Raw genomic sequence first — 26,758 nt, 5'->3', positions numbered from 1 at the left:
GTTGTGCTCTGTGTATATGCTGCTCTTTTGTAAAATATTTATTTTTTTTCTAACTCAATCCTTGGTTTGGCTGTGTGCTTTGAGGCCTATTGAAAGCTATAAAAAGCTTTAACACTAACACAAAAAGAATTTTTGCTGTACAAACTCGCATCGACGCCTTACCATACGTTATTGCCAGGTCAGTAAATATTCGTATTTGCCAAGAGCACCAGATCAATGCATTGAAAGGAGATATTTTAAGAATAGCAGTTGCTATTCAGAGTAGCGTCAAAGTAAGATGGTCCGCTCTAACCAGTCGCGCGGTCGCTCTAGCTGTTTAAGCTGCGAGACCAATGCAATTTTGGTATCAAGAAAATAAATGGAAATCTCAAACTTAATCCAAAAATATTAATTTACAAATTTGTACTAGTTAGACTTGAGTCAAAATTTAGAAATTAATCTGACACATCACCATAGCACTGATTTTAGTTAGTGTAAAAATATTACCCGCTTTATTATATTCGATCGTTTTGAGATAAAATTATTTATAAGTTCAACCTTTAGCGAGATGTCTAAGAAAGTTAAGGCTAGAGATGAGCAAAAAAAACAAAAGAGTCGTAAAAAAACCAAAAAGGACATACAGTCTTTTAAAAAGGAAGTAGAAACAGATAACCACAAGATATCAGTGGAAGAATTATTAACACGCCTGGGTACTGACCAGCACTTGGTAAGTCTTACTGTATTCAGGTGGGGTTGAGCTCATAATAGTGATCTTTTGCCTTAGGGACTGTCGCATTCGGCAGCAATGTTAAGGCTTGAGACGGATGGACCTAACATGTTAACGCCAGCACCAAGAACGCCAGAGTGGATTAATTTTTTAAAACACATGTTTGGCGGCTTTGCTATATTGCTTTGGTCGGGTTCTATTCTTTGCTTTATAGCTTATATTATACAAAGAAGCACTCAGCACCAACCAGCCTATGACAATTTGTACTTAGGTGGAGCCTTGTTGTTTGTGGTCATTGTTACAGGATTGTTTTCGTACTTTCAGGTAAATTCAACCGGCAGCATTAAATCCTTTACATAAATATAGCAAAATGTTCACTTAGAATAGGAGCATAAATCATCTGCCATTATGGATTCCTTTAAAAATCTTGTACCACAGTATGCAACAGTAATACGTGACGGGGAGATTAATACCATATCTGCTGAAGATCTTGTAGTTGGTGATATCGTAGAAGTAAAATTCGGTGATCGTGTACCAGCAGACATTCGCATTTTAGAATCTCACAGTCTTAAGGTAGACAACTCTTCACTTACCGGCGAATCTGAGCCTCAGGTACGCTCAATAGAGTTTACGCATGACAATCCATTGGAGACAAAAAATTTGGCATTTTTCTCAACCAATGTGCTTGAAGGTACTTGTCGCGGAGTTGTTATCGCAACTGGTGATAGAACTGTTATGGGTCGCATTGCAAATCTTACTGCAGGATTAGACCAGGTACAATCGCCGATCGCTAGAGAAATAGAGCACTTCATACGCATCATTACTGTATTTGCGGTTATTTTGGGCTGTACATTTTTTATAATTGCTATGATCCTTGGGTATACCTTCCTTGATGCAGCAATATTTCTCATTGGGATTATTGTAGCCAATGTTCCTGAAGGATTGCTCGCGACCGTAACAGTATGCTTGACACTAACAGCTAAGCGAATGGCTTGTAGAAACTGTCTAGTGAAAAACCTAGAAGCCGTGGAGACGCTAGGCTCAACTTCAACAATTTGTTCTGATAAAACTGGAACACTTACTCAAAACCGTATGACCGTCGCCCATTTATGGTATGATCAATCAATTGTGGAATCAAATACAACCGAATCATTTAAGGGATCAGAATTTAATAAGGATGATAGGTCATTCAATGCGCTTTTGTTATGCGCAGCATTGTGTAACTCTGCCGATTTCAAAGGTGGCCAAGAAGAAGTGCATACATTAAAGAAGGATGTCAACGGTAACGCCTCTGAGGCAGCACTTCTTAAATTTGCTGAAATTGTATATGGAGGCATAGGGCCCGTACGTCGGACACACTTCAAAGTTACTGAAATACCGTTCAACTCAACTGATAAATACCAAGTCTCAGTTCATTCGTTCAATACTAGCGACTCCTCTTTTATAGTAGAGATGAAAGGGGCACCTGAGCGCATTTTGGACCGGTGCAACATGATTATAATCAACGGTGATACTACTTTGCTAACTACAAGTTTAAAAGAACAATTTGAGGAGGCATATATGGACATGGGTGGAATGGGTGAACGTGTTCTGGGTTTTGCCGACTTAATTCTACCAAAAGACCAGTATCCCCAATCTTATGAATTTAGCAGTGAGCCGCCTAACTTTCCATTAACAAACCTGCGATTCTTAGGGTTGATTTCGATGATTGATCCACCAAGAGCTGCTGTCCCTGATGCTGTTGCTAAATGCCGCACTGCAGGTGTTCGAGTCATTATGGTTACAGGGGACCATCCAATCACAGCGAAAGCCATTGCCCGAAGTGTGGGTATAATAACAAATCCTACCGTGGAGGACATTGCCAAATCACGTGGTGTCCCAATCAATCAAGTAGATCCTCGTCAGGCTAGTTCTATTGTTGTACATGGTGGCGAGCTGCGCGACATGACGGCCGAAGATCTAGATGCTGTTATCTGCTATCATAACGAAATTGTATTTGCACGAACTTCACCACAGCAAAAGCTGATCATTGTGGAAGCCTGTCAGAGACGTGGTGAAATAGTGGCGGTAACTGGTGACGGTGTTAACGACTCTCCAGCATTAAAACGTGCCGATATAGGGGTAGCTATGGGAATAGCTGGCTCAGATGTTTCTAAGCAGGCTGCAGATATGATTTTACTCGATGATAATTTTGCGTCTATTGTAGTAGCCATCGAAGAAGGTCGCCTAATATTTGATAATTTAAAGAAGTCCATTGCATATACTCTTACTTCAAATCTACCAGAGATAACACCATTTTTGTTCTTCATGATGTTCGACATACCCCTAGCTCTAGGGACCTTAGCTATTCTATGTATTGACATCGGCACTGATATGTTACCGGCAATATCTCTTGCCTATGAAAAAGCAGAATCGGATATTATGTCTCGTATGCCTCGAGATCCTTATGAGGATCGTTTGGTGAATAAAAAGTATGAATTGTATAATAGTACACAACATATTTCAACTTTTAATTTTGTAATTTAGACTAATTCTAATGGCATACCTACAAATTGGTGTAATTCAAACCGTAGCATGCTTTTTTACCTTTTTTGCAATAATGGCCGAGCATGGCTTTCCTCCTTCCAAGCTAATTGGTATAAGGCATAATTGGGACTCAAAAGATGTTGAAGATTTAGAAGATGGATACGGACAAGAATGGGTAAGTTTGGTTTTATTATATATATGGATTCAGACGGGAAAGGGTAAGTCTTATATATTATAACAGATATTTTAAAATTATTAAGTAAACAACCAAAAGTTCGCATAAGCAATATTAACTTTCCGGTCGGGTACTAAACTACAAACGGTACAAACCCGTTCCGTAATTAACACAATTACGGGAATAGAACTTTGAAAATCTCTTAAATCCGTATTCATTATTTTCTTATGTAGAGCTTCGAAAAAAGTTTCAAACAAACCGAACAAAATAATGCTATTTATTAGTATGCATTATCTAAATGCTCTTCGTGGTCATCAATGAAATATATCATTAGTGTCCTCTGCAAGTTTTTTTATTTTATGCTACATATTTATTTTGAAGATTTATCCGCGTTATATTTTGCATTCTTTCCGCCCCCAGCGTTACTTCCCATGAAAAATATTGCACTCGACCCAATAAAATTGACATATAAATGTAAACTGTAGTTCGAAAGTGTCTTAAAATGTTAACATCATAGCCGATGCGCTTGGTGACAGTCCGTAATAAAAAGTCGGGAGCTCCCGACTAGGGGATACCCTGAACCCTCTTCTTCCAATATCAAATGCATATATATAAGCTATATGTCAAGTTTGGTGACTCTAGCTCTTATTATTTAGCAATAAATAATTTTCGCGAAAACAAACGTTCAAAGTTCACACCCAAAAATGTATGCCCACTACTCTTATCAAGTAGATTCACGGAATCCACACAAGACAGCAATGACAAGAATGGATGCATAGCACCAGTGAGCCAGGTTATGTACGAATAAGACATAAACCATCATATCTTCAAGAACAAGGTAAAAGGTCAGGCCAAACTAAGCGTTAACCTGAGAAGAATGTAAACTTCGACTCAGGCATCACTACAGGTTGAAAACGAACAGAACGGGGCGAACCAGAACAATTAAGATGTTCTAGTTGGGAGCTCCCGACTAGGGGATACCCTGAACCCTCTTATTCCAACGCCAAATAAATTAATAAAAAAAAGGTCCCTTGGCATGCTCGAACTCGCAACTGACAGCATTACTTGCTGTCGACTCTACTCAACAGCCACACCAGCAAAAATAAAAAAAATAATACTTTCCCCGGTAGGGCTCGAGCTCGCGACAGACCGCACCACTTGCTATGCCTCTACTCAGCAGCCACACCAACAACTAAGTACTTATGATAAAAAAAGGAACTAAAGTAACATTACAAAAAAAGATGCAATTACCATGCCATAGAATGCGAAGCAGACGCGCATGAATGTGTGTCTGTACACGTATACAGAAATTCTTAAAGCTGCTGCCCCATTCAATTGCGCAGTTGCATATAACTTTCTTCTTAACCGATCTTTATGAAATTTTCTACAGTATATCTTCTTGTACCATAGAATACTTGTGTATTCTGAAAAAGTCAATTGAATTTAAATTGCAGTTTTAATTGGTTGGCAATAAAAGTTAGGTTATTAACTTGATTTATAGCTCTGGATGCTTGAAATATCTATAATATTCTAGAAGCAACATATCATGTTTGGTGGCTCTAGCTCTTATTATTTCCCAAAATTGCCCAAAAAACAGGATATCGATATCGATTTTTAGCGATTGCTTGGAAACGGAGTAAGTTATTAGACCGATACCTAGTTTTAGACCGATCATTCCTGTGGCAGCTATATGATATAGTGGTCCGATCTTAATAGGATTTTGCATACATATGAGGAGTAAAGTAAAACTAATAAATGCCGAGTTTGGTCAAGATATCTTGAAAGACAATATGTTTTTTCATACAAAACTTAATTTTCGACAGATCGTTCCTATGACAGCTATAAATATAGTGGCCCGATCTTAATGGGACTTTGCATATATATGAGGAGTAAAGTAAAACTTATAAATGCCGAGTTTGGTCAAGATATCATGAAAAACAAAGTTTTTTCATACAAAAACTTAATTTTCGACCGATCGTTCCTATGGCAGCTATATGATATAGTTGTCCGATCTTAATAGGATTTTCATATATATGAGGAGTAAATTAAAAATAATAAATGCCGAGTTATGTCAAGATATCTTGATAAGCCTTATGTTTTTCATACAAAAACTTAATTTTCGACCGATCGTTCCTATTGCAGCTATATGATATAGTGGTCCTATCCAGCTGGTTTTCACATATGTGCTGCGTGCAACAGAAAGACGGACTTCTGCAATATTTCTTTAAGATAGCTTTAAAGCTGAGAGACTAGTTCGCATAGAAACTGACAGACGGACATGACTCTATCGCCTCGGCTGTTGATGCTGATCAAGAATATATATACTTTATGGCGTCGGAGATGTCTCCTTCTATGCGTTACACATTTCACGACAAAATTATAATACCCTCTACAAGGGTATAAATATCAGACCAAATCAGAATTTTAACCAATCACAAAATAATCAACAAAGCTTTCGATCTAATAATTTCGAACAAACAGTTGAAGCAATTGGAGTAGAGATTAGAGAATATAAATGTTAGAAATTGAATTGAATATATTAACATAATAATAAATATTTTTACTAGAGGGAGATGCATTTCGAATTCTTAACACAAAAATTGTATATACATCAACAATGAAAAATATGACAAACTTTTAAAACCATATACACCAATAATGATGAATTGTACACCAACAATAACGCATTAAAACAAAAGTTCCAAGTGAATTCCAATATACAGAAAATGCAAGGTCAAGATGAGTAGCTTTTTATCCGAAATGTTGATTTTAAAAATAAAATCATTAAATTTATTAATGTTTTCGAAATTCTATTACTGTAAGCAATCGGTAATGTGGGTACTTAAAATAAGGAAAGTTGCCATACAGTAAAAATCAGCCAATGGATTTAAAAATTGAAGTGGAACAAGTGGGATTATAACAAATAGTAATCTCTATAAATAAGACTTTTTGGCCTGACTGACTGATTGGTGATCAACGCACGGCCCAAACCGTCAGAGCTAGGAAGCTGAAAGTTTCACTGAAGTTACATCATGTGATGTTCGCACAAAATCGCGAAAACGTTTAAAAAAATTTGTTTGCTTACCATCAGATCGGCCTCAAACTCATTTTCAAAGATCTTTGTTTAAATTCATTTGATGAGTATTATGAAAAGCAGTACCAGAACCCATCCCTTCTTCGTAAAAATGGGGGTCATTTCGCCGTTTCGCCGTGAAATGCATTTCTTTGGATCTATATAAACAAGTAAAAGATTCTAGTCTGGAGCTCCCGACTAGGGGATACCCTGAACCCTCTTCTCAATCATCAAATGCATATATATATTCTATTTTAGGAGTTATATGTCAAGTTTGGTGACTCTAGCTCTTATTATTTTCCCAAATTTGCAAAAAAAACAAGATATCGATATCAATTTTTATCGATTGCTTGGAAACGGCGCAAGTTATCGATTATCGGAGACAAACTCGATCTGCGCGGGAACTAGGAGCATCTACATTTCAAAGTCTCTACCTCTTATAGGTTCTGAGATCCTTGCGTTCATACATACGGACGGACGGACGGACAGACAGGCGGACATGGCTAGATCGACTTAGCTATTGGTGCTAATCAAGAATATATATACTTTATGGGGTCGGAGAAGCTTCCTTCTGCCTGTTACATACAAATACAATATAACCTTATACCCATTTTTAATGGGTTCAGGGTATAAAAATCATTACCGACATGCTTCACATATTTGGAGAGTGGAACTCAAAGATTTTTTTTGGTGAAGTTTTGAGCTTGTCCGATTTGCTTTTCAAAACTCTTCATAAAAACTTATTGAACATGTGTTCCATTGATTTGGCAAATTCCACCCGAAACAGTAGTAAATTGGCGGAAAATGTTTGTATGCAAATTGATTGTTTGTCGTCCGATCACGGACGATGGAAACTTAATAATTGAGAAATACAAAAGCTTCGCATTTGTGTAGATAATTAGCTCTTAAATCAAGAAACCGTTCCCGATGATATAACATAAGACGTAGGATAGTTGCAGAGTCGAGCTGATAGAAGTAGGGACACCTTACGGAGCACGCGCTTGTTTTCCGGCTCTATCTCGTCGGCGATGGGGGGAACAGGTCGCCTATCACGATCCCTTGTACACCCTTGATATTGTTTACAGTGACTCGAGTCTGCTTTTCATTTAAGTTGTGGTTATTCCTTAACATTCCAAAAGATATTACAACATATAAATGAGTTAATTTTACTTTAAATTAGAAGGAATGATAATGTATTATATTATAGTTGCTTCCCTACCACTAACCAAATTTTACATATCTTTTGCTTACTCTAGGGCAAAAACTAGTTGATTTATTTTATTACTATACCGAAGCGAAAAGTTACTGAAAACAGTAAGGTTTAATATGTATATTTTACATATGCAAAAATGTCAGACACAAATATGTATCGTTATAATAAGAGTAGTATTAGGCCATGCAGATTATATTATGCGGCTAAAGACCATTTTAGCTGTTTAATAACTTTACCGGAGGTGTGCTTAATATTTAGCGCCACTACTGTACGGTGCACAGCTGATATGCGATCAGATCAAATGCTCGCCAATTTGTTATCATTTATTTATTTATTTTTTTTTTGTTTTACCGTTGCGTACTCAGGTTTCACATAAGCTCGGCTCACGCTTTGGCACAACAAGACGATAAAAACAACAACAACTGTTTAAAATTGTCGTACGCATGCTCATTTGGCTGTTGAAAATAACTTATTTTGGCTCGTGAACCTGCCTAGTTATACCCTGATCAAACAGAACAATTGTAAATTATAATGGGATGCTCCAGCTTACCATTTAGCAGATCCAGCGACGAAATTTTTTTCGGCGGTGTCCATTCGAGTGGTATTTATAAATATGCTTAAAGGCAGGGTTTATTTTTCTGACGCATTGTTTGAGATGAATTAAAGTTTTAAAAATTTCATTTGCCGACAAAAATAACTTTGCTTTTTACTTATTGTTAACTCGGCAACTTCGCAATAGCACATTATACCCAACGCAAAAAAAAAAAAAAACAATAAAAAAATAATAGGGAATATTATCGAAACCAAAACAAAAAAAAATATGTAACTTCTTAACTATTATGGCTTATTCAATTAAATTATTCGAGCATAGCAAATTTGTTAAATCAAAAATATTTTTCACGGTGGGTTATGGCTCGGACTATTACAAACGAAGGCACTTTCGTTTGCTAACTTCTAACATTTTTTTTTTCTTTTTTGTGTGCGCCGATCCGTGCTTGTTCAACACATGCCGAACACTACTGTGTCAGGTGGCGATGAATTGCCATGCTCCCTGTGCCCGTAATTCCGATTCTGCTCGATTATTTCAGAGAGAGAGTTAGCTTAGGAGTTTCTGTATAAGTGCCAATCTGTGTACAACAGAAAACGAGATTTAGAAAAATAAGTACACAGCGCAAAAGCAATGAGCGGCTGGTCCGCAAGAGGAAAGAAATATTTACACTTTTGGGACTGGCACCAAAATTAAAACATGGAAAGGTTGTTCCGTCCGACTGTGGGCTCTGCTTTTTCAAACTATGGTCTGCTATGTACCAATTGATAGCTGCCTGCATGGACTCAAGCCAATGGGAGTTCTGTGGGCCAATGCCATTAAGCATGAATTTCTTTTCTGTAGTATTTAAACTTACAGCCTTGTATTTTTAAATTTCGCACAAAAAAAAAATAATACAAAAACGTGCTTGCAGGTTAGGCTAATCTTTACGCAATATTATTAAATGCGACTGCTCTGTTTGACAATCACTGGTAGAAAGGTCAAGTCTGGCTTGCGGAAGTGTCATCTAACATCACCGTGTCAAAAATTCGCAGACTCGCATTTTCTTGTAGATCGCACACAAGTCTGCAATTTCCAAGTGTAATCGAGTAGTTTATATTTCAGCTAACATATTAACTAAATATAAATATATATATATATATATATATATATGTATATTATTATATATATTATATTACTTTATATTTATATTTTATTTTTGTTGTAATTTTCTGCGTAGGTAGGCAAACTACAATAAATAACAAAAATTCTACTAAAACTAAAAGAAATCTACTACTTACTAAGTGTCAAACCAATTGTTAGTCACAACTGCATTAACGAAAATTCCATTGCCTACTTTTGGGCACACAAAAAAAATAGTCAACAAATTTTGTTAACAAACAATGTGACAAGGACTGAAAGAAAAGTTATTGTTTAATATCTTTTGCATGATATTTTCCAATTAGATTACCCTGCATATCTTCAATCTCAGAATAACTATTTCCAAGCTTATGACGAGTTCTTGCTTTTACGAATGTCGGGGCGAGCTTCGCATTAAACCCCTTGACAAAATTACATTGTTGAAAGTTTCTGCGAAAGACTTCCTGTCCAACGACATAGGAGACCTCTCGGGTTCTCAAATTGTAAAGCTTTTCGTTTCGTGAATGTTGATTGTGCATCACGTTGACCGCTTTGTTCCTTATTAAATCGAAAGAATCGTCTCTGTTGAATGACACAGCACGATCTTCCAGTAAGTTAAGGTTACGTAAAAGCCGATAAGTAGAGACATTTGTTATCATATGTTGACCAAAGACAAGTCTATACGGGGTATTATTTACTGCTGCATGTAGGCTTGAGCGTAAGGAGCAGCAAATTTTACTCAAATTTTCATCCCAGTTTGATTGATTGGGATGAATATAGGCTTTTATGGCCGAAATTACAGACCTATTAACACGCTCGGAGGCATTAGCCTGTGGTGCGTAGATCGCTGTGTAGGCATTGTTTATTTTATACTTTTGCATTAAATTATTAAAGGTATGCGACTTGAACTGTACTCCATTATCAGAGACTACCGTTTCGGGAACACCAAAGAAATGAAACAGGTTCTCTTCCAAAAATTGTATAATGGTGTCTGCAGTAAAGATATCTTGAAAGACAATATGTTTTTTCATACAAAATTTAATTTTCGACAGATCGTTCCTATGACAGCTATAAATATAGTGGCCCGATCTTAATGGGACTTTGCATATATATGAGGAGTAAAGTAAAACTTATAAATGCCGAGTTTGGTCAAGATATCATGAAAAACAAAGTTTTTTCATACAAAAACTTAATTTTCGACCGATCGTTCCTATGGCAGCTATATGATATAGTTGTCCGATCTTAATAGGATTTTCATATATATGAGGAGTAAATTAAAAATAATAAATGCCGAGTTATGTCAAGATATCTTGATAAGCCCTATGTTTTTCATACAAAAACTTAATTTTCGACCGATCGTTCCTATTGCAGCTATATGATATAGTGGTCCTATCCAGCTGGTTTTCACATATGTGCTGCGTGCAACAGAAAGACGGACTTCTGTTGATGCTGATCAAGAATATATATACTTTATGGCGTCGGAGATGTCTCCTTCTTTGCGTTACACATTTCACGACAAAATTATAATACCCTCTACAAGGGTATAAATATCAGACCAAATCAGAATTTTAACCAATCACAAAATAATCAACAAAGCTTTCGATCTAATAATTTCGAACAAACAGTTGAAGCAATTGGAGTAGAGATTAGAGAATATAAATGTTAGAAATTGAATTGAATATATTAACATAATAATAAATATTTTTACTAGAGGGAGATGCATTTCGAATTCTTAACACAAAAATTGTATATACATCAACAATGAAAAATATGACAAACTTTTAAAACCATATACACCAATAATGATGAATTGTACACCAACAATAACGCATTAAAACAAAAGTTCCAAGTGAATTCCAATATACAGAAAATGCAAGGTCAAGATGAGTAGCTTTTCATCCAACATGTTGATTTTAAAAATAAAATCATTAAATTTATTAATGTTTTCGAAATTCTATTACTGTAAGCAATCGGTAATGTGGGTACTTAAAATAAGGAAAGTTGCCATACAGTAAAAATCAGCCAATGGATTTAAAAATTGAAGTGGAACAAGTGGGATTATAACAAATAGTAATCTCTATAAATAAGACTTTTTGGCCTGACTGACTGATTGGTGATCAACGCACGGCCCAAACCGTCAGAGCTAGGAAGCTGAAAGTTTCACTGAAGTTACATCATGTGATGTTCGCACAAAATCGCGAAAACATTTAAAAAAATTTGTTTGCTTACCATCAGATCGGCCTCAAACTCATTTTCAAAGATCTTTGTTTAAATTCATTTGATGAGTATTATGAAAAGCAGTACCAGAACCCATCCCTTCTTCGTAAAAATGGGGGTCATTTCGCCGTTTCGCCGTGAAATGCATTTCTTTGGATCTATATAAACAAGTAAAAGATTCTAGTCTGGAGCTCCCGACTAGGGGATACCCTGAACCCTCTTCTCAATCATCAAATGCATATATATATTCTATTTTAGGAGTTATATGTCAAGTTTGGTGACTCTAGCTCTTATTATTTTCCCAAATTTGCAAAAAAAACAAGATATCGATATCAATTTTTATCGATTGCTTGGAAACGGCGCAAGTTATCGATTATCGGAGACAAACTCGATCTGCGCGGGAACTAGGAGCATCTACATCTAAAATTTCAAGTCTCTACCTCTTATAGGTTCTGAGATCCTTGCGTTCATACATACGGACGGACGGACGGACAGACAGGCGGACATGGCTAGATCGACTTAGCTATTGGTGCTAATCAAGAATATATATACTTTATGGGGTCGGAGAAGCTTCCTTCTGCCTGTTACATACAAATACAATATAACCTTATACCCATTTTTAATGGGTTCAGGGTATAAAAATCATTACCGACATGCTTCACATATTTGGAGAGTGGAACTCAAAGATTTTTTTTGGTGAAGTTTTGAGCTTGTCCGATTTGCTTTTCAAAACTCTTCATAAAAACTTATTGAACATGTGTTCCATTGATTTGGCAAATTCCACCCGAAACAGTAGTAAATTGGCGGAAAATGTTTGTATGCAAATTGATTGTTTGTCGTCCGATCACGGACGATGGAAACTTAATAATTGAGAAATACAAAAGCTTCGCATTTGTGTAGATAATTAGCTCTTAAATCAAGAAACCGTTCCCGATGATATAACATAAGACGTAGGATAGTTGCAGAGTCGAGCTGATAGAAGTATGGACACCTTACGGAGCACGCGCTTGTTTTCCGGCTCTATCTCGTCGGCGATGGGGGGAACAGGTCTCCTATCACGATCCCTTGTACACCCTTGATATTGTTTACAGTGACTCGAGTCTGCTTTTCATTTAAGTTGTGGTTATTCCTTAACATTCCAAAAGATATTACAACATATAAATGAGTTAATTTTACTTTAAATTAGAAGGAATGATAATGTATTATATTATAGTTGCTTCCCTACCACTAACCAAATTTTACATATCTTTTGCTTACTCTAGGGCAAAAACTAGTTGATTTATTTTATTACTATACCGAAGCGAAAAGTTACTGAAAACAGTAAGGTTTAATATGTATATTTTACATATGCAAAAATGTCAGACACAAATATGTATCGTTATAATAAGAGTAGTATTAGGCCATGCAGATTATATTATGCGGCTAAAGACCATTTTAGCTGTTTAATAACTTTACCGGAGGTGTGCTTAATATTTAGCGCCACTACTGTACGGTGCACAGCTGATATGCGATCAGATCAAATGCTCGCCAATTTGTTATCATTTATTTATTTATTTTTTTTTTTGTTTTACCGTTGCGTACTCAGGTTTCACATAAGCTCGGCTCACGCTTTGGCACAACAAGACGATAAAAACAACAACAACTGTTTAAAATTGTCGTACGCATGCTCATTTGGCTGTTGAAAATAACTTATTTTGACTCGTGAACCTGCCAAGTTATACCCTGATCAAACAGAACAATTGTAAATTATAATGGGATGCTCCAGCTTACCATTTAGCAGATCCAGCGACGAAATTTTTTTCGGCGGTGTCCATTCGAGTGGTATTTATAAATATGCTTAAAGGTAGGGTTTATTTTTCTGACGCATTGTTTGAGATGAATTAAAGTTTTAAAAATTTCATTTGCCGACAAAAATAACTTTGCTTTTCACTTATTGTTAACTCGGCAACTTCGCAATAGCACATTATACCCAACGCAAAAAAAAAAAAAAAACAATAAAAAAATAATAGGGAATATTATCGAAACCAAAACAAAAAAAAATATGTAACTTCTTAACTATTATGGCTTATTCAATTAAATTATTCGAGCATAGCAAATTTGTTAAATCAAAAATATTTTTCACGGTGGGTTATGGCTCGGACTATTACAAACGAAGGCACTTTCGTTTGCTAACTTATAACATTTTTTTTTTCTTTTTTGTGTGCGCCGATCCGTGCTTGTTCAACACATGCCAAACACTACTGTGTCAGGTGGCGATGAATTGCCATGCTCCCTGTGCCCGTAATTCCGATTCTGCTCGATTATTTCAGAGAGAGAGTTAGCTTAGGAGTTTCTGTATAAGTGCCAATCTGTGTACAACAGAAAACGAGATTTAGAAAAATAAGTACACAGCGCAAAAGCAATGAGCGGCTGGTCCGCAAGAGGAAAGAAATATTTACACTTTTGGGATTGGCACCAAAATTAAAACATTGAAAGGTTGTTCCGTCCGACTGTGGGCTCTGCTTTTTCAAACTATGGTCTGCTATGTACCAATTGATAGCTGCCTGCATGGACTCAAGCCAATGGGAGTTCTGTGGGCCAATGCCATTAAGCATGAATTTCTTTTCTGTAGTATTTAAACTTACAGCCTTGTATTTTTAAATTTCGCACAAAAAAAAAATAATACAAAAACGTGCTTGCAGGTTAGGCTAATCTTTACGCAATATTATTAAATGCGACTGCTCTGTTTGACAATCACTGGTAGAAAGGTCAAGTCTGGCTTGCGGAAGTGTCATCTAACATCACCGTGTCAAAAATTCGCAGACTCGCATTTTCTTGTAGATCGCACACAAGTCTGCAATTTCCAAGTGTAATCGAGTAGTTTATATTTCAGCTAACATATTAACTAAATATAAATATATATATATATATATATATATATATATGTATATTATTATATATATTATATTACTTTATATTTATATTTTATTTTTGTTGTAATTTTCTGCGTAGGTAGGCAAACTACAATAAATAACAAAAATTCTACTAAAACTAAAAGAAATCTACTACTTACTAAGTGTCAAACCAATTGTTAGTCACAACTGCATTAACGAAAATTCCATTGCCTACTTTTGGGCACACAAAAAAAATAGTCAACAAATTTTGTTAACAAACAATGTGACAAGGACTGAAAGAAAAGTTATTGTTTAATATCTTTTGCATGATATTTTCCAATTAGATTACCCTGCATATCTTCAATCTCAGAATAACTATTTCCAAGCTTATGACGAGTTCTTGCTTTTACGAATGTCGGGGCGAGCTTCGCATTAAACCCCTTGACAAAATTACATTGTTGAAAGTTTCTGCGAAAGACTTCCTGTCCAACGACATAGGAGACCTCTCGGGTTCTCAAATTGTAAAGCTTTTCGTTTCGTGAATGTTGATTGTGCATCACGTTGACCGCTTTGTTCCTTATTAAATCGAAAGAATCGTCTCTGTTGAATGACACAGCACGATCTTCCAGTAAGTTAAGGTTACGTAAAAGCCGATAAGTAGAGACATTTGTTATCATATGTTGACCAAAGACAAGTCTATACGGGGTATTATTTACTGCTGCATGTAGGCTTGAGCGTAAGGAGCAGCAAATTTTACTCAAATTTTCATCCCAGTTTGATTGATTGGGATGAATATAGGCTTTTATGGCCGAAATTACAGACCTATTAACACGCTCGGAGGCATTAGCCTGTGGTGCGTAGATCGCTGTGTAGGCATTGTTTATTTTATACTTTTGCATTAAATTATTAAAGGTATGCGACTTGAACTGTACTCCATTATCAGAGACTACCGTTTCGGGAACACCAAAGAAATGAAACAGGTTCTCTTCCAAAAATTGTATAATGGTGTCTGCAGTAAAGATATCTTGAAAGACAATATGTTTTTTCATACAAAATTTAATTTTCGACAGATCGTTCCTATGACAGCTATAAATATAGTGGCCCGATCTTAATGGGACTTTGCATATATATGAGGAGTAAAGTAAAACTTATAAATGCCGAGTTTGGTCAAGATATCATGAAAAACAAAGTTTTTTCATACAAAAACTTAATTTTCGACCGATCGTTCCTATGGCAGCTATATAATATAGTTGTCCGATCTTAATAGGATTTTCATATATATGAGGAGTAAATTAAAAATAATAAATGCCGAGTTATGTCAAGATATCTTGATAAGCCTTATGTTTTTCATACAAAAACTTAATTTTCGACCGATCGTTCCTATTGCAGCTATATGATATAGTGGTCCTATCCAGCTGGTTTTCACATATGTGCTGCGTGCAACAGAAAGACGGACTTCTGCAATATTTCTTTAAGATAGCTTTAAAGCTGAGAGACTAGTTCGCATAGAAACTGACAGACGGACATGACTCTATCGCCTCGGCTGTTGATGCTGATCAAGAATATATATACTTTATGGCGTCGGAGATGTCTCCTTCTTTGCGTTACACATTTCACGACAAAATTATAATACCCTCTACAAGGGTATAAATATCAGACCAAATCAGAATTTTAACCAATCACAAAATAATCAACAAAGCTTTCGATCTAATAATTTCGAACAAACAGTTGAAGCAATTGGAGTAGAGATTAGAGAATATAAATGTTAGAAATTGAATTGAATATATTAACATAATAATAAATATTTTTACTAGAGGGAGATGCATTTCGAATTCTTAACACAAAAATTGTATATACATCAACAATGAAAAATATGACAAACTTTTAAAACCATATACACCAATAATGATGAATTGTACACCAACAATAACGCATTAAAACAAAAGTTCCAAGTGAATTCCAATATACAGAAAATGCAAGGTCAAGATGAGTAGCTTTTCATCCGACATGTTGATTTTAAAAATAAAATCATTAAATTTATTAATGTTTTCGAAATTCTATTACTGTAAGCAATCGGTAATGTGGGTACTTAAAATAAGGAAAGTTGCCATACAGTAAAAATCAGCCAATGGATTTAAAAATTGAAGTGGAACAAGTGGGATTATAACAAATAGTAATCTCTATAAATAAGACTTTTTGGCCTGACTGACTGATTGGTGATCAACGCACGGCCCAAACCGTCAGAGCTAGGAAGCTGAAAGTTTCACTGAAGTTACATCATGTGATGTTCGCACAAAATCGCGAAAACGTTTAAAAAAATTTGTTTGCTTACCATCAGATCGGCCTCAAACTTATTTTCAAAGATCTTTGTTTAAATTCATTTGATGAGTATTATGAAAAGCAGTACCAGAACCCATCCCTTCTTCGTAAAAATGGGGGTCATTTCGCCGTTTCGCCGTGAAATGCATTTCTTTGGATCTATATAAACAAGTAAAAGATTCTAGTCTGGAGCTCCCGACTAGGGGATACCCTGAACCCTCTTCTCAATCATCAAATGCATATATATATTCTATTTTAGGAGTTATATGTCAAGTTTGGTAACTCTAGCTCTTATTATTTTCCCAAATTTGCAAAAAAAACAAGATATCGATATCAATTTTTATCGATTGCTTGGAAACGGCGCAAGTTATCGATTATCGGAGACAAACTCGATCTGCGCGGGAACTAGGAGCATCTACATCTAAAATTTCAAGTCTCTACCTCTTATAGGTTCTGAGATCCTTGCGTTCATACATACGGACGGACGGACGGACAGACAGGCGGACATGGCTAGATCGACTTAGCTATTGGTGCTAATCAAGAATATATATACTTTATGGGGTCGGAGAAGCTTCCTTCTGCCTGTTACATACAAATACAATATAACCTTATACCCATTTTTAATGGGTTCAGGGTATAAAAATCATTACCGACATGCTTCACATATTTGGAGAGTGGAACTCAAAGATTTTTTTTGGTGAAGTTTTGAGCTTGTCCGATTTGCTTTTCAAAACTCTTCATAAAAACTTATTGAACATGTGTTCCATTGATTTGGCAAATTCCACCCGAAACAGTAGTAAATTGGCGGAAAATGTTTGTATGCAAATTGATTGTTTGTCGTCCGATCACGGACGATGGAAACTTAATAATTGAGAAATACAAAAGCTTCGCATTTGTGTAGATAATTAGCTCTTAAATCAAGAAACCGTTCCCGATGATATAACATAAGACGTAGGATAGTTGCAGAGTCGAGCTGATAGAAGTATGGACACCTTACGGAGCACGCGCTTGTTTTCCGGCTCTATCTCGTCGGCGATGGGGGGAACAGGTCTCCTATCACGATCCCTTGTACACCCTTGATATTGTTTACAGTGACTCGAGTCTGCTTTTCATTTAAGTTGTGGTTATTCCTTAACATTCCAAAAGATATTACAACATATAAATGAGTTAATTTTACTTTAAATTAGAAGGAATGATAATGTATTATATTATAGTTGCTTCCCTACCACTAACCAAATTTTACATATCTTTTGCTTACTCTAGGGCAAAAACTAGTTGATTTATTTTATTACTATACCGAAGCGAAAAGTTACTGAAAACAGTAAGGTTTAATATGTATATTTTACATATGCAAAAATGTCAGACACAAATATGTATCGTTATAATAAGAGTAGTATTAGGCCATGCAGATTATATTATGCGGCTAAAGACCATTTTAGCTGTTTAATAACTTTACCGGAGGTGTGCTTAATATTTAGCGCCACTACTGTACGGTGCACAGCTGATATGCGATCAGATCAAATGCTCGCCAATTTGTTATCATTTATTTATTTATTTTTTTTTTTGTTTTACCGTTGCGTACTCAGGTTTCACATAAGCTCGGCTCACGCTTTGGCACAACAAGACGATAAAAACAACAACAACTGTTTAAAATTGTCGTACGCATGCTCATTTGGCTGTTGAAAATAACTTATTTTGACTCGTGAACCTGCCAAGTTATACCCTGATCAAACAGAACAATTGTAAATTATAATGGGATGCTCCAGCTTACCATTTAGCAGATCCAGCGACGAAATTTTTTTCGGCGGTGTCCATTCGAGTGGTATTTATAAATATGCTTAAAGGCAGGGTTTATTTTTCTGACGCATTGTTTGAGATGAATTAAAGTTTTAAAAATTTCATTTGCCGACAAAAATAACTTTGCTTTTTACTTATTGTTAACTCGGCAACTTTTCGCTTTAGCACATTATACCCAACGCAAAAAAAAACAATAAAAAAAAATTCAAGGGAATATTATCGAAACCAAAACGAAAAAAAATATGTAACTTCTTAGTCGCCAGGTTGGCCGCTCGGTAATTAACTATTATGGCTTATTCAATTAAATTATTCGAGCATAACAAACTTGTTAAATCAAAAATATTTTTCACGGTGGGTTATGGCTCGGACTATTATAAACGGCGGCACTTTCGTTTGCTAACTTATAACATTTTTTTTTTCTTTTTTGTGTGCGTCGATCCGTGCTTGTTCAACACATGCCGAACACTACTGTGTCAGGTGGCGATGATCTGCCAGGCTCCCTGTGCCCGTAATTCCGATTCTGTTCGATTATTTCAGAGAGTGAGAAACTTAGCTTAGGAGTTTCTCATAATAACTGTATAAGTGATAATCTGTGTACAACAGAAAATGATAATTAGAAAAAAAAGTACACAGCGCAAAAGCAATGAGCGGCTGGTCCGCAAAAGGAAAGAAATATTTACCCTTTTGGGATTGGCACCAAAATTAAAACATGGAAAGGTTGATCCGTCCAATGGGAGTTCTGTGGACCAATGCCATTAAGCATGAATTTCTTTTCTGTAGTATTTAAGCTTACAGCCTTGTATTTTTAAGTTAAGCACAAAAAAAAAACGAAAACGTGCTTGCAGGTTAGGCTAAGCTTTACGCAAAATTATTAAATGCGACTGCTCTGGTTGATAATCACTGGTAGAAAGGCCCAGTCTGGCTTGTGGAAGTGTCATCTAACCTCACCGTGTCAAAAATTCGCAGACACGCATTTTTCTTGTAGATCGAACACAAGTCTGCAATTTCCAAGTGCAATCGAGTAGTTTTATATTTCAGCTAACATTTTAAATAAATATAAATATATATATATATTATTATATTTTATTTTTTATTTTTTTATTTTATATTTATATTTTATTTTTGTTGTCATTTTCTGCGTATATATAATACTACTAGACCTATTAACACGCTCGGAGACATTAGCCTGTGGTGCGTAGACCGCTGTATAGGCATGGTTTATTTTATACTTTTGCATTAAATTATTAAAGGCATGCGACTTGAACTGTACTCCATTATCAGAGACTACCGTTTCGGGAACACCAAAACAATGAAACAGGTCCTCTTCCAAAAATTGTATAATGGCGTCTGCAGTATATTTTTTTACGGCTTTCAGAAAAGGAAATTTCGTAAAGTGTGCGAGTACAATAAAAATTCCTACATTACCAGCCTTGGATCTCGGATACGGACCGAGAAAGTTAACATAAAGTTTTTGAAAGAACCGATTACTTTCTCTGCCAATAGTAATACCTTCGCACTCTTTCTAAATTTTTGTTGATTCCCCCATGAGCGGAAAGTGTCATGAGTCATTTTTAATGCTATAGAAGCCATAATTTCCAAACTAAATCATCGGCAACTTTATCTCCTTTTGCGTGCTCAGCTTGCCTATAGATAAAACCATCCACTATTTTGACGTCAGGTAGCTGATTTTGGTTTTTCTCTATTTTTGTCCGCAAATCCTGATAGCCAGTCGATTGAAAACAAGGCGATTGCAGGTCTATAAAGGTGGAGACGTCGATGGCCGACAAATCCTCAGTGAAAGTTCTTGATAACGCGTCGGGCACAATATTTTTGGATCCTTTACGATGTCGAATCGAAAAGGTATACCCCTGCAGCTTCAACGCTCATCGTGCCAATTGGCTGCTTAGGTCTGTTTGGGCCATCAGCCATTTTAATGACGCGTGATCAGTAATCACAGTAAAAGACTGACCCTCAACATATGCACGGAATTTTTTTATACATACTATTGCGGCTAAACACTCTTTTCCGGTAACAGAGTAGTTTCTTTGACATTGATTAAGTTTTCGTGACATATAGGCATTGGGAATCTCAACGCCCTGTTTATTTATTTGCATAAGGACTCCTCCAACACCGTTGTGACTCGCGTCACAGTGAATATAAAATGGGGCCTCGAAATCTGGCGTATGCAATACAGGAGCTTTGCACATCGCTCTTTTCAGAGATTGAAAGGCATTTTCAGCTTGCTCCGACCATTCGAAACGACGTTTGTGCTTGAGGGCGGTGAGCGGTGATGCTAGCGAACTAAAATTGCAAATAAATTTTTGATACCATCCAGTCAAACGGCGAAGATGATTTAATGAGCGGGGCGCTGGATAGTTATTTATTGCCGAAATTTGTTCTTTCAATACAACATTATGTTTCTCAAAAGATTCAAAAACTATCAGCAGATCATCCAAGTATATAAAAACTTCATTTTTCAACCTAACAGGGATTATTCTATTCATAAGCTTTGACATCGTCGACGGTGCATTGGTTAGGCCAAAAGGCATGACCGTAAATTGGTAGAGGGCTCTACTGGCACTGTAAAGGCTGTTTTATCCCCAGAACTTGGCTCTAGTGGTATTTGTCAATAGGCATATTTTAAGTCAAGGCTAGTTATGTACTCAGCCTTCGGAAGACGGCAGAGTATCCCGTCGATTAGCGGCACGGGATATGAGTCTTTTCGTGTTACTTCATTGCCGGTTTGACTATCAATACAAAGTCTGACAATGCCGGGCTTGCGCACAAGTACCACTGGCGACGACCAGGCACTGTCTGACTCCTCAATTACACCTAGTGCAATCATGCGATCAAGTTCATCGAACATTAACTTTTCGATCGCTGGAGAGACGGCATAGTGTCTTTGTCTAATTGGCTTTGAATCGCCAACATCAATCACATGCTCAAGAAGGTTTGTCTTTCCTAAGCCATTTTTCGTGAAAGATGGAAAGCACTGAATAGTCTTATTCAAAATTATTCGTTGCGATTCCGTCAATGGTCGATATGCACCCATATCTGGACCTTCGAGGCTGGCCAAATTGGTAGTATTTGTCAAGACGGACGGTAGTAAATCGAATTCGGCCCAAAAATTAATACCTGAATAAAGATGCCAAACTAATGATGGGACTAGATAGAAGGTCAAAGTCTTGGTATTTCCTCTATACTGTACTTCGGTACGTAATTTTCCGACAACCCTCTGTGTGGTACCATCTGCAGTTCGTATAGTAGAGCACATGAGTTTGTGAGGTATTCGATCTTGTAATATGTTTTTAGCAAAGCTCCCACCAATGCAACTAACGGACGCACCAGTATCCAATAAAATAGATACATATCTGCCTAATATTAACACCTCTGCGTACGGCCGAATATCGTGGCTTACTATAGCGGATAGCAGGTATTTATTCTCGACTTTTCGGTGTTTATAATAGACATTTCTCCGAAACTTGGAACGTGTCATTCTCTTACTATGTGGGCTGACGACTTGATTATTAGTATTTTGAAGACGATTGTGTAAAGGTACCTCTGGTAAGTCTGCAAAGTCCGGTAGGTATATATTAGAAGCACTAGAAGCTTCTAATCTGTGTTAGTCGCTTTCGATACTAGTAGTCTGCGTGCACTTTTCGACGGTGCATGCGGCAAAGAGTTTTTTCCATGACTGCATCTAGCACAACTTGATCTATATGCGTCTGCTTGACCACAGCCATAACAGAAAACGCGGCGATCGGCCACGCAGTCTTGATAACGATGGCCACTGCTGCCACAATTCCAACAGGTCAGACTTATGGCTGCTACATCTTTATCGCTTGTAACTGATTCATTATCAGAATTGGTATCAACCTCGTATACACGTCGGGGTGCTGGCCTTGGAGCAGGTCGTGGTTTCGCCACTTGAGGTATTGTCTGGAAAAACACTTCTCGCTTCCTAACAACGCTTCTCAACTTAGTTATGCTTTCGATCTTTTCATATAAAAGCTCGTGTTGGATTTCCGGTAATAGATTTGATTTAATAGAGGCCAATAAATATCCTTTCGGCAAGCGCTCAGATAATTTATATGCTATTGCAACAACAGCTTCGTAAAACTCATCGAAAGTTTCGTTGGCCTTTTGCTTGCGACGGTCTATTGCAGCTCGAATGTTTACATCTGTACGCTCTTCCCTGAACTGAACTCGCAAGGTGTTTTTCAATTCTTCCCATTTTATGTCATGTACGCTTTTGTGATAGCGCCAAAACCACTCGGTTGCGCTTCCCTCAAACAAATTACTAACATAACGTGCTAATAGTTCGCAATTGCCGTCTAATGTTTGGATGTTTAATGCCTCTACGCGATATATAAAGTCTTCAACAAATATGCCTGACCTACCAGAAAATTTCAGTTTCCAATTGGCGATTATTTGGCTTATCCGATCTGGACGTAGCTCGGTTCCTAATGAAGAAAGCCTGGCAACACAGATGGTTTAGCTGTTTGTGCCACTTAACCTTGAAACGTAGCAGGTGAACTGGTTGGTAAGGGTAGTGAACGAGATTGCGAAGACGATGCTACTTGACTGGTAAAATTCGTCATCAGGTTTCTAAATCCTTCATTTAGCGACTGAGTAATTAGCTCACAATAAACTTTTTTTTTTTTTTTTTATAAAAACTTCAAAATACTTCATTAATATATCCGGAACTTATGGGCCACTTTCCTAAGTAATCATAACACTGTTCATAAATGTGCAACAAATAAAGGCATTTATAATATACGATATCTGCAACATATTGTATACGATGGTTTCTTTATATGTTGATAAAACAACGATCAGCCGCATAGCAAACGGCCGTATGCCTGATCGCTAGAATTATCAAGTATCGAATAAGTATGCTACCGTCTTTCACTGAAAATCAGCGGTATACTGTAATATAAGGTTAATGCAATCCAATTGTCTTCCTAGTTAAGAAAACGCACCAACAACACTAAGATCACCAGGATCATTAGCCGCCAATATATTATCCAGGAAGATTTTAACAGGTAGCAATGAAAGAGGGAACAAAATGTTATAATCTATGCCTGAAATAAGGTGAAATAACACAAAGAAGAGGAAGGAATGTGTGGTAACTGGGTTGTGATCATTTCAACAATTCACGTATCCAGTGGGCCACTTAGGGTATCTTAATACCTTGTTTCCATTTAGCGGTAGGCCGTAGAACTTGTCCAAGTTTTAAACCAGCATCCAGCAAAAATTCCACAAAATAATTAAGACTACAAGGATAGTTTACAATAGTTACTGTTGATTGCGGAGTTAGCCTTAATTTGAAAAACCAACTTATCCAGCAATCAGAACTAATGGACATGCGTTTATTTGTTGTTCTATAGGCTAGGACCTGAGCTATGAGAAATGCTAGGTAATCCATAGCCTTTCAACAATAAACAAGGACAAGGGAAATGGAACCATGTTCCAACTGATTAAGGAGTCAGATGTTATCGACTGAGAAAAAAAATTGCTCTATTGTATTTAAGATCGGGGCTTGCCGGATCAGGCCCCACGTTGGGTGCCATATATAATTAATATAACATACAACGTAGGATAGTTGCAGAGTCGAGCTGATAGAAGTATAGACACCTTACGGAGCACGCGCTGGTTTTCCGGCTCTACCTCGCCGGCGATGGGGGATTTAGAAAAGAATTCCAAGATGTCAAACGCTCGTTTGCAAATTAATAATTATTAAAATTTCGCGTGTTGTTTTGGGGGAACAGGTCGCCTATCTATCAGTTGGAACGACATAATAGACAAAGAAAAAAGAAGAAAAAGAAAAGTAGGTCTGCTCTGATTTATGAATGTATAGTGTACGATAGCTACCCCAGAGATGGAAATTGGAAGCAGCGTATGCCCACCCTACCATGATCGTCCAAGGGCCAAGACATGCTTGAGACGATCCCTTGTACATCCTTGATATTGTTTACATTGACGCAAGTCTGCTTTTCATATATCCCGGAATGGGAAAGGGTCTTAGTTAGAATTCATGGTAACTTCTTTATTTATGTCAATTAGATCTTTCATTAAAGTTGTGGTTATTCCTTAACATTCCAAAAGATATTACAACATATAAATGAGTTAATTTTATTTTAAATTAGAAGCAATGATAATATATTATATTATAGTTGCTTCCCTACCACTAACCAAATTTTACATGTCTTTTGCTTACTCTAGGCCAAAAACTAGTTGATTTATTTTATTACTATACCGAAGCGAAAAGATGCTGAAAACAGTAAGGGTTAATATGTACATTTTATATATGCAAATATGCCAAAGACACAAATATGTATCGTTATAATAAAAGTAGGATTAAGCCATGCAGATTATATTATGCGGCTTAAGGCCATTTTAGCTGTTTAGTAAATTTACCGGAGGTGTGCTTAATATTTAGCGCCACTACTGTACGGTGCACAGCTGATATGCATTGCATGCGACAGATCAAATGCTCGCCATTTTGTTATCATTTTTTTTTTTTTTTTTTATTTTACCGTGGTTTACTTAGGTTTCACATAAGCTCGGTTCACGCTTTGGCACAACAAGACGAGAAAAACAACAACAACTGTTTCAAATTGTCGTACGCATGCTCATTTGGCTGTTGAAAAAAAAACTTATTTTGGCTCGTGAACCTGCCAAGTAATACCCTGGTTAAACAAAACAATTGTAAATTATAATGGGGTGCTCCAGCTTACCATTTAGCAGATCCAGCGACGAAAGTACTTTCGGCGGTGTCCATACGAGTGGTATTTATAAATATGTATAAAGGCATGGTTTATTTTTCTGACGCATTGTTTAAGATGAGTTAAAGTTTTAAAAATTTCATTTGCCGACAAAAATCACTTTGTTTTCACTTATTGTTAACTCGGCAACTTTCGCTATAGCACATTATACCCAACGCAAAAAAAAAAAAAAAACAATAAAAAAATAAAATGGAATATTATAGAAACCAAAACAAAAAAAAATATGTAACTTCTTAACTATTATGGCTTATTCAATTAAATTATTCGAGCATAGCAAACTTGTTAAATCAGAAATATTTTTCACGGTGGGTTATGGATCGGACTATTAAAAACGTGCGGCACTTTCGTTTGCTAACTTATAACATTTTTTTTTCTTTTTTGTGTGCGTCGATCTTCAACACATGCCGAACACTACTGTGTCAGGTGGCGATAATCTGCCATGCTCCCTGTGCCCGTAATTCCGATTCTGCTCGATTATTTAAGAAAGTGAGAAACTTAGCTTAGGAGTTTCTGTATAAGTGATAATCTGTGTACAACAGAAAATGATCATTAAAAAAAAAAGTACACAGCGCAAAAGCAATGAGCGGCTGGTCCGCAAGAGGAAAGAAATATTTACACTTTTGGGATTGGCACCAAAATTAAAACATGGAAAGGTTGTTTCGTCCAATGGGAGTTCTGTGGACCAATGCCATTAAGCATGAATTTCTTTTCTGTAGTATTTAAACTTACAGCCTTGTGTTTTTAAATTTAGCACAAAAAAAATCATAGAAAAATGTGCTTGCAGGTTAGGCTAAGCTTTACGCAAAATTATTAAATGCGACTGCTCTGGTTGACAATCACTGATAGAAAGGTCAAGTCTGGCTTGTGGAAGTGTCATCTAACCTCACCGTGTCAAAAATTCGCAGACACGAATTTTCTTGTAGATCGAACACAAGTCTGCAATTTCCAAGTATAATCGGGTAGTTTTATATTTCAGCTAACATTTTAAATAAACATAAATATATATATTATTATATATATTATATTATTTTATATTTATATTTTATTTTTGTTGTCATTTTCTGCGTAGGTAGGAAACTACAATAAATAACAAAAATACTACTAAAACTAAAAGAAATCTACTACTTACTAAGTGTCAATTAACGAAAATTCCATTGCCTACTTTTGGGCACACAAAAAAAATAGTCAACTAATTTTTGTTAACAAGCGCCATTACAAGCACCCGGACCAAAATCGCACTTGGGGGTACCACAAGGGTGATTAGCGCTCGTGACAAGGACTGAAAGAAAAGTTATTGTTTAATATCTTTTGCATGATATTTTCCAATTAGATTACCCTGCATATCTTCAATCTCATAATAACTGTTTCCTAGCTTATGACGAATTCTTGCTTTTACGAATGTCGG

The 26,758-nt window shown here is 36.4% G+C and overlaps 1 protein-coding gene across 4 annotated transcripts in view; it reads left to right on the top strand.

Annotated features, from left to right (window-relative positions):
• Positions 1-486: 486 nt before the first annotated feature.
• The window catches only part of LOC115769035 (sodium/potassium-transporting ATPase subunit alpha), a 41,482-nt gene continuing 15,210 nt past the window's right edge, over positions 487-26,758 (top strand). For 2 of the 4 annotated variants that reach the window (XM_030713742.1, XM_030713740.1), the window contains exons 1-4: positions 487-706; positions 764-1,030; positions 1,094-3,177; positions 3,233-3,407. In XM_030713742.1, coding sequence (XP_030569602.1) covers positions 548-706; positions 764-1,030; positions 1,094-3,177; positions 3,233-3,407 — 2,685 coding nt within the window. In that variant the 5' untranslated portion in view covers positions 487-547. Of the gene's footprint in view, positions 707-763; positions 1,031-1,093; positions 3,178-3,232; positions 3,408-3,827; positions 3,883-8,058; positions 8,322-26,758 lie in introns of those variants that run through there. The other 2 variants (XM_030713741.1, XM_030713743.1) reach the window with 2 other exon arrangements.

Source organism: Drosophila novamexicana, unplaced genomic scaffold (assembly GCF_003285875.2).
Source record: "Drosophila novamexicana strain 15010-1031.04,08,12 unplaced genomic scaffold, DnovRS2.1 tig00002192-arrow-arrow-pilon, whole genome shotgun sequence".
In the NCBI taxonomy this organism is placed as follows: domain Eukaryota; kingdom Metazoa; phylum Arthropoda; class Insecta; order Diptera; family Drosophilidae; genus Drosophila; species Drosophila novamexicana.
The sequence above is the reverse complement of the archived record's forward strand: the minus strand, read 5'-3'. Positions and strand labels throughout refer to the sequence as shown.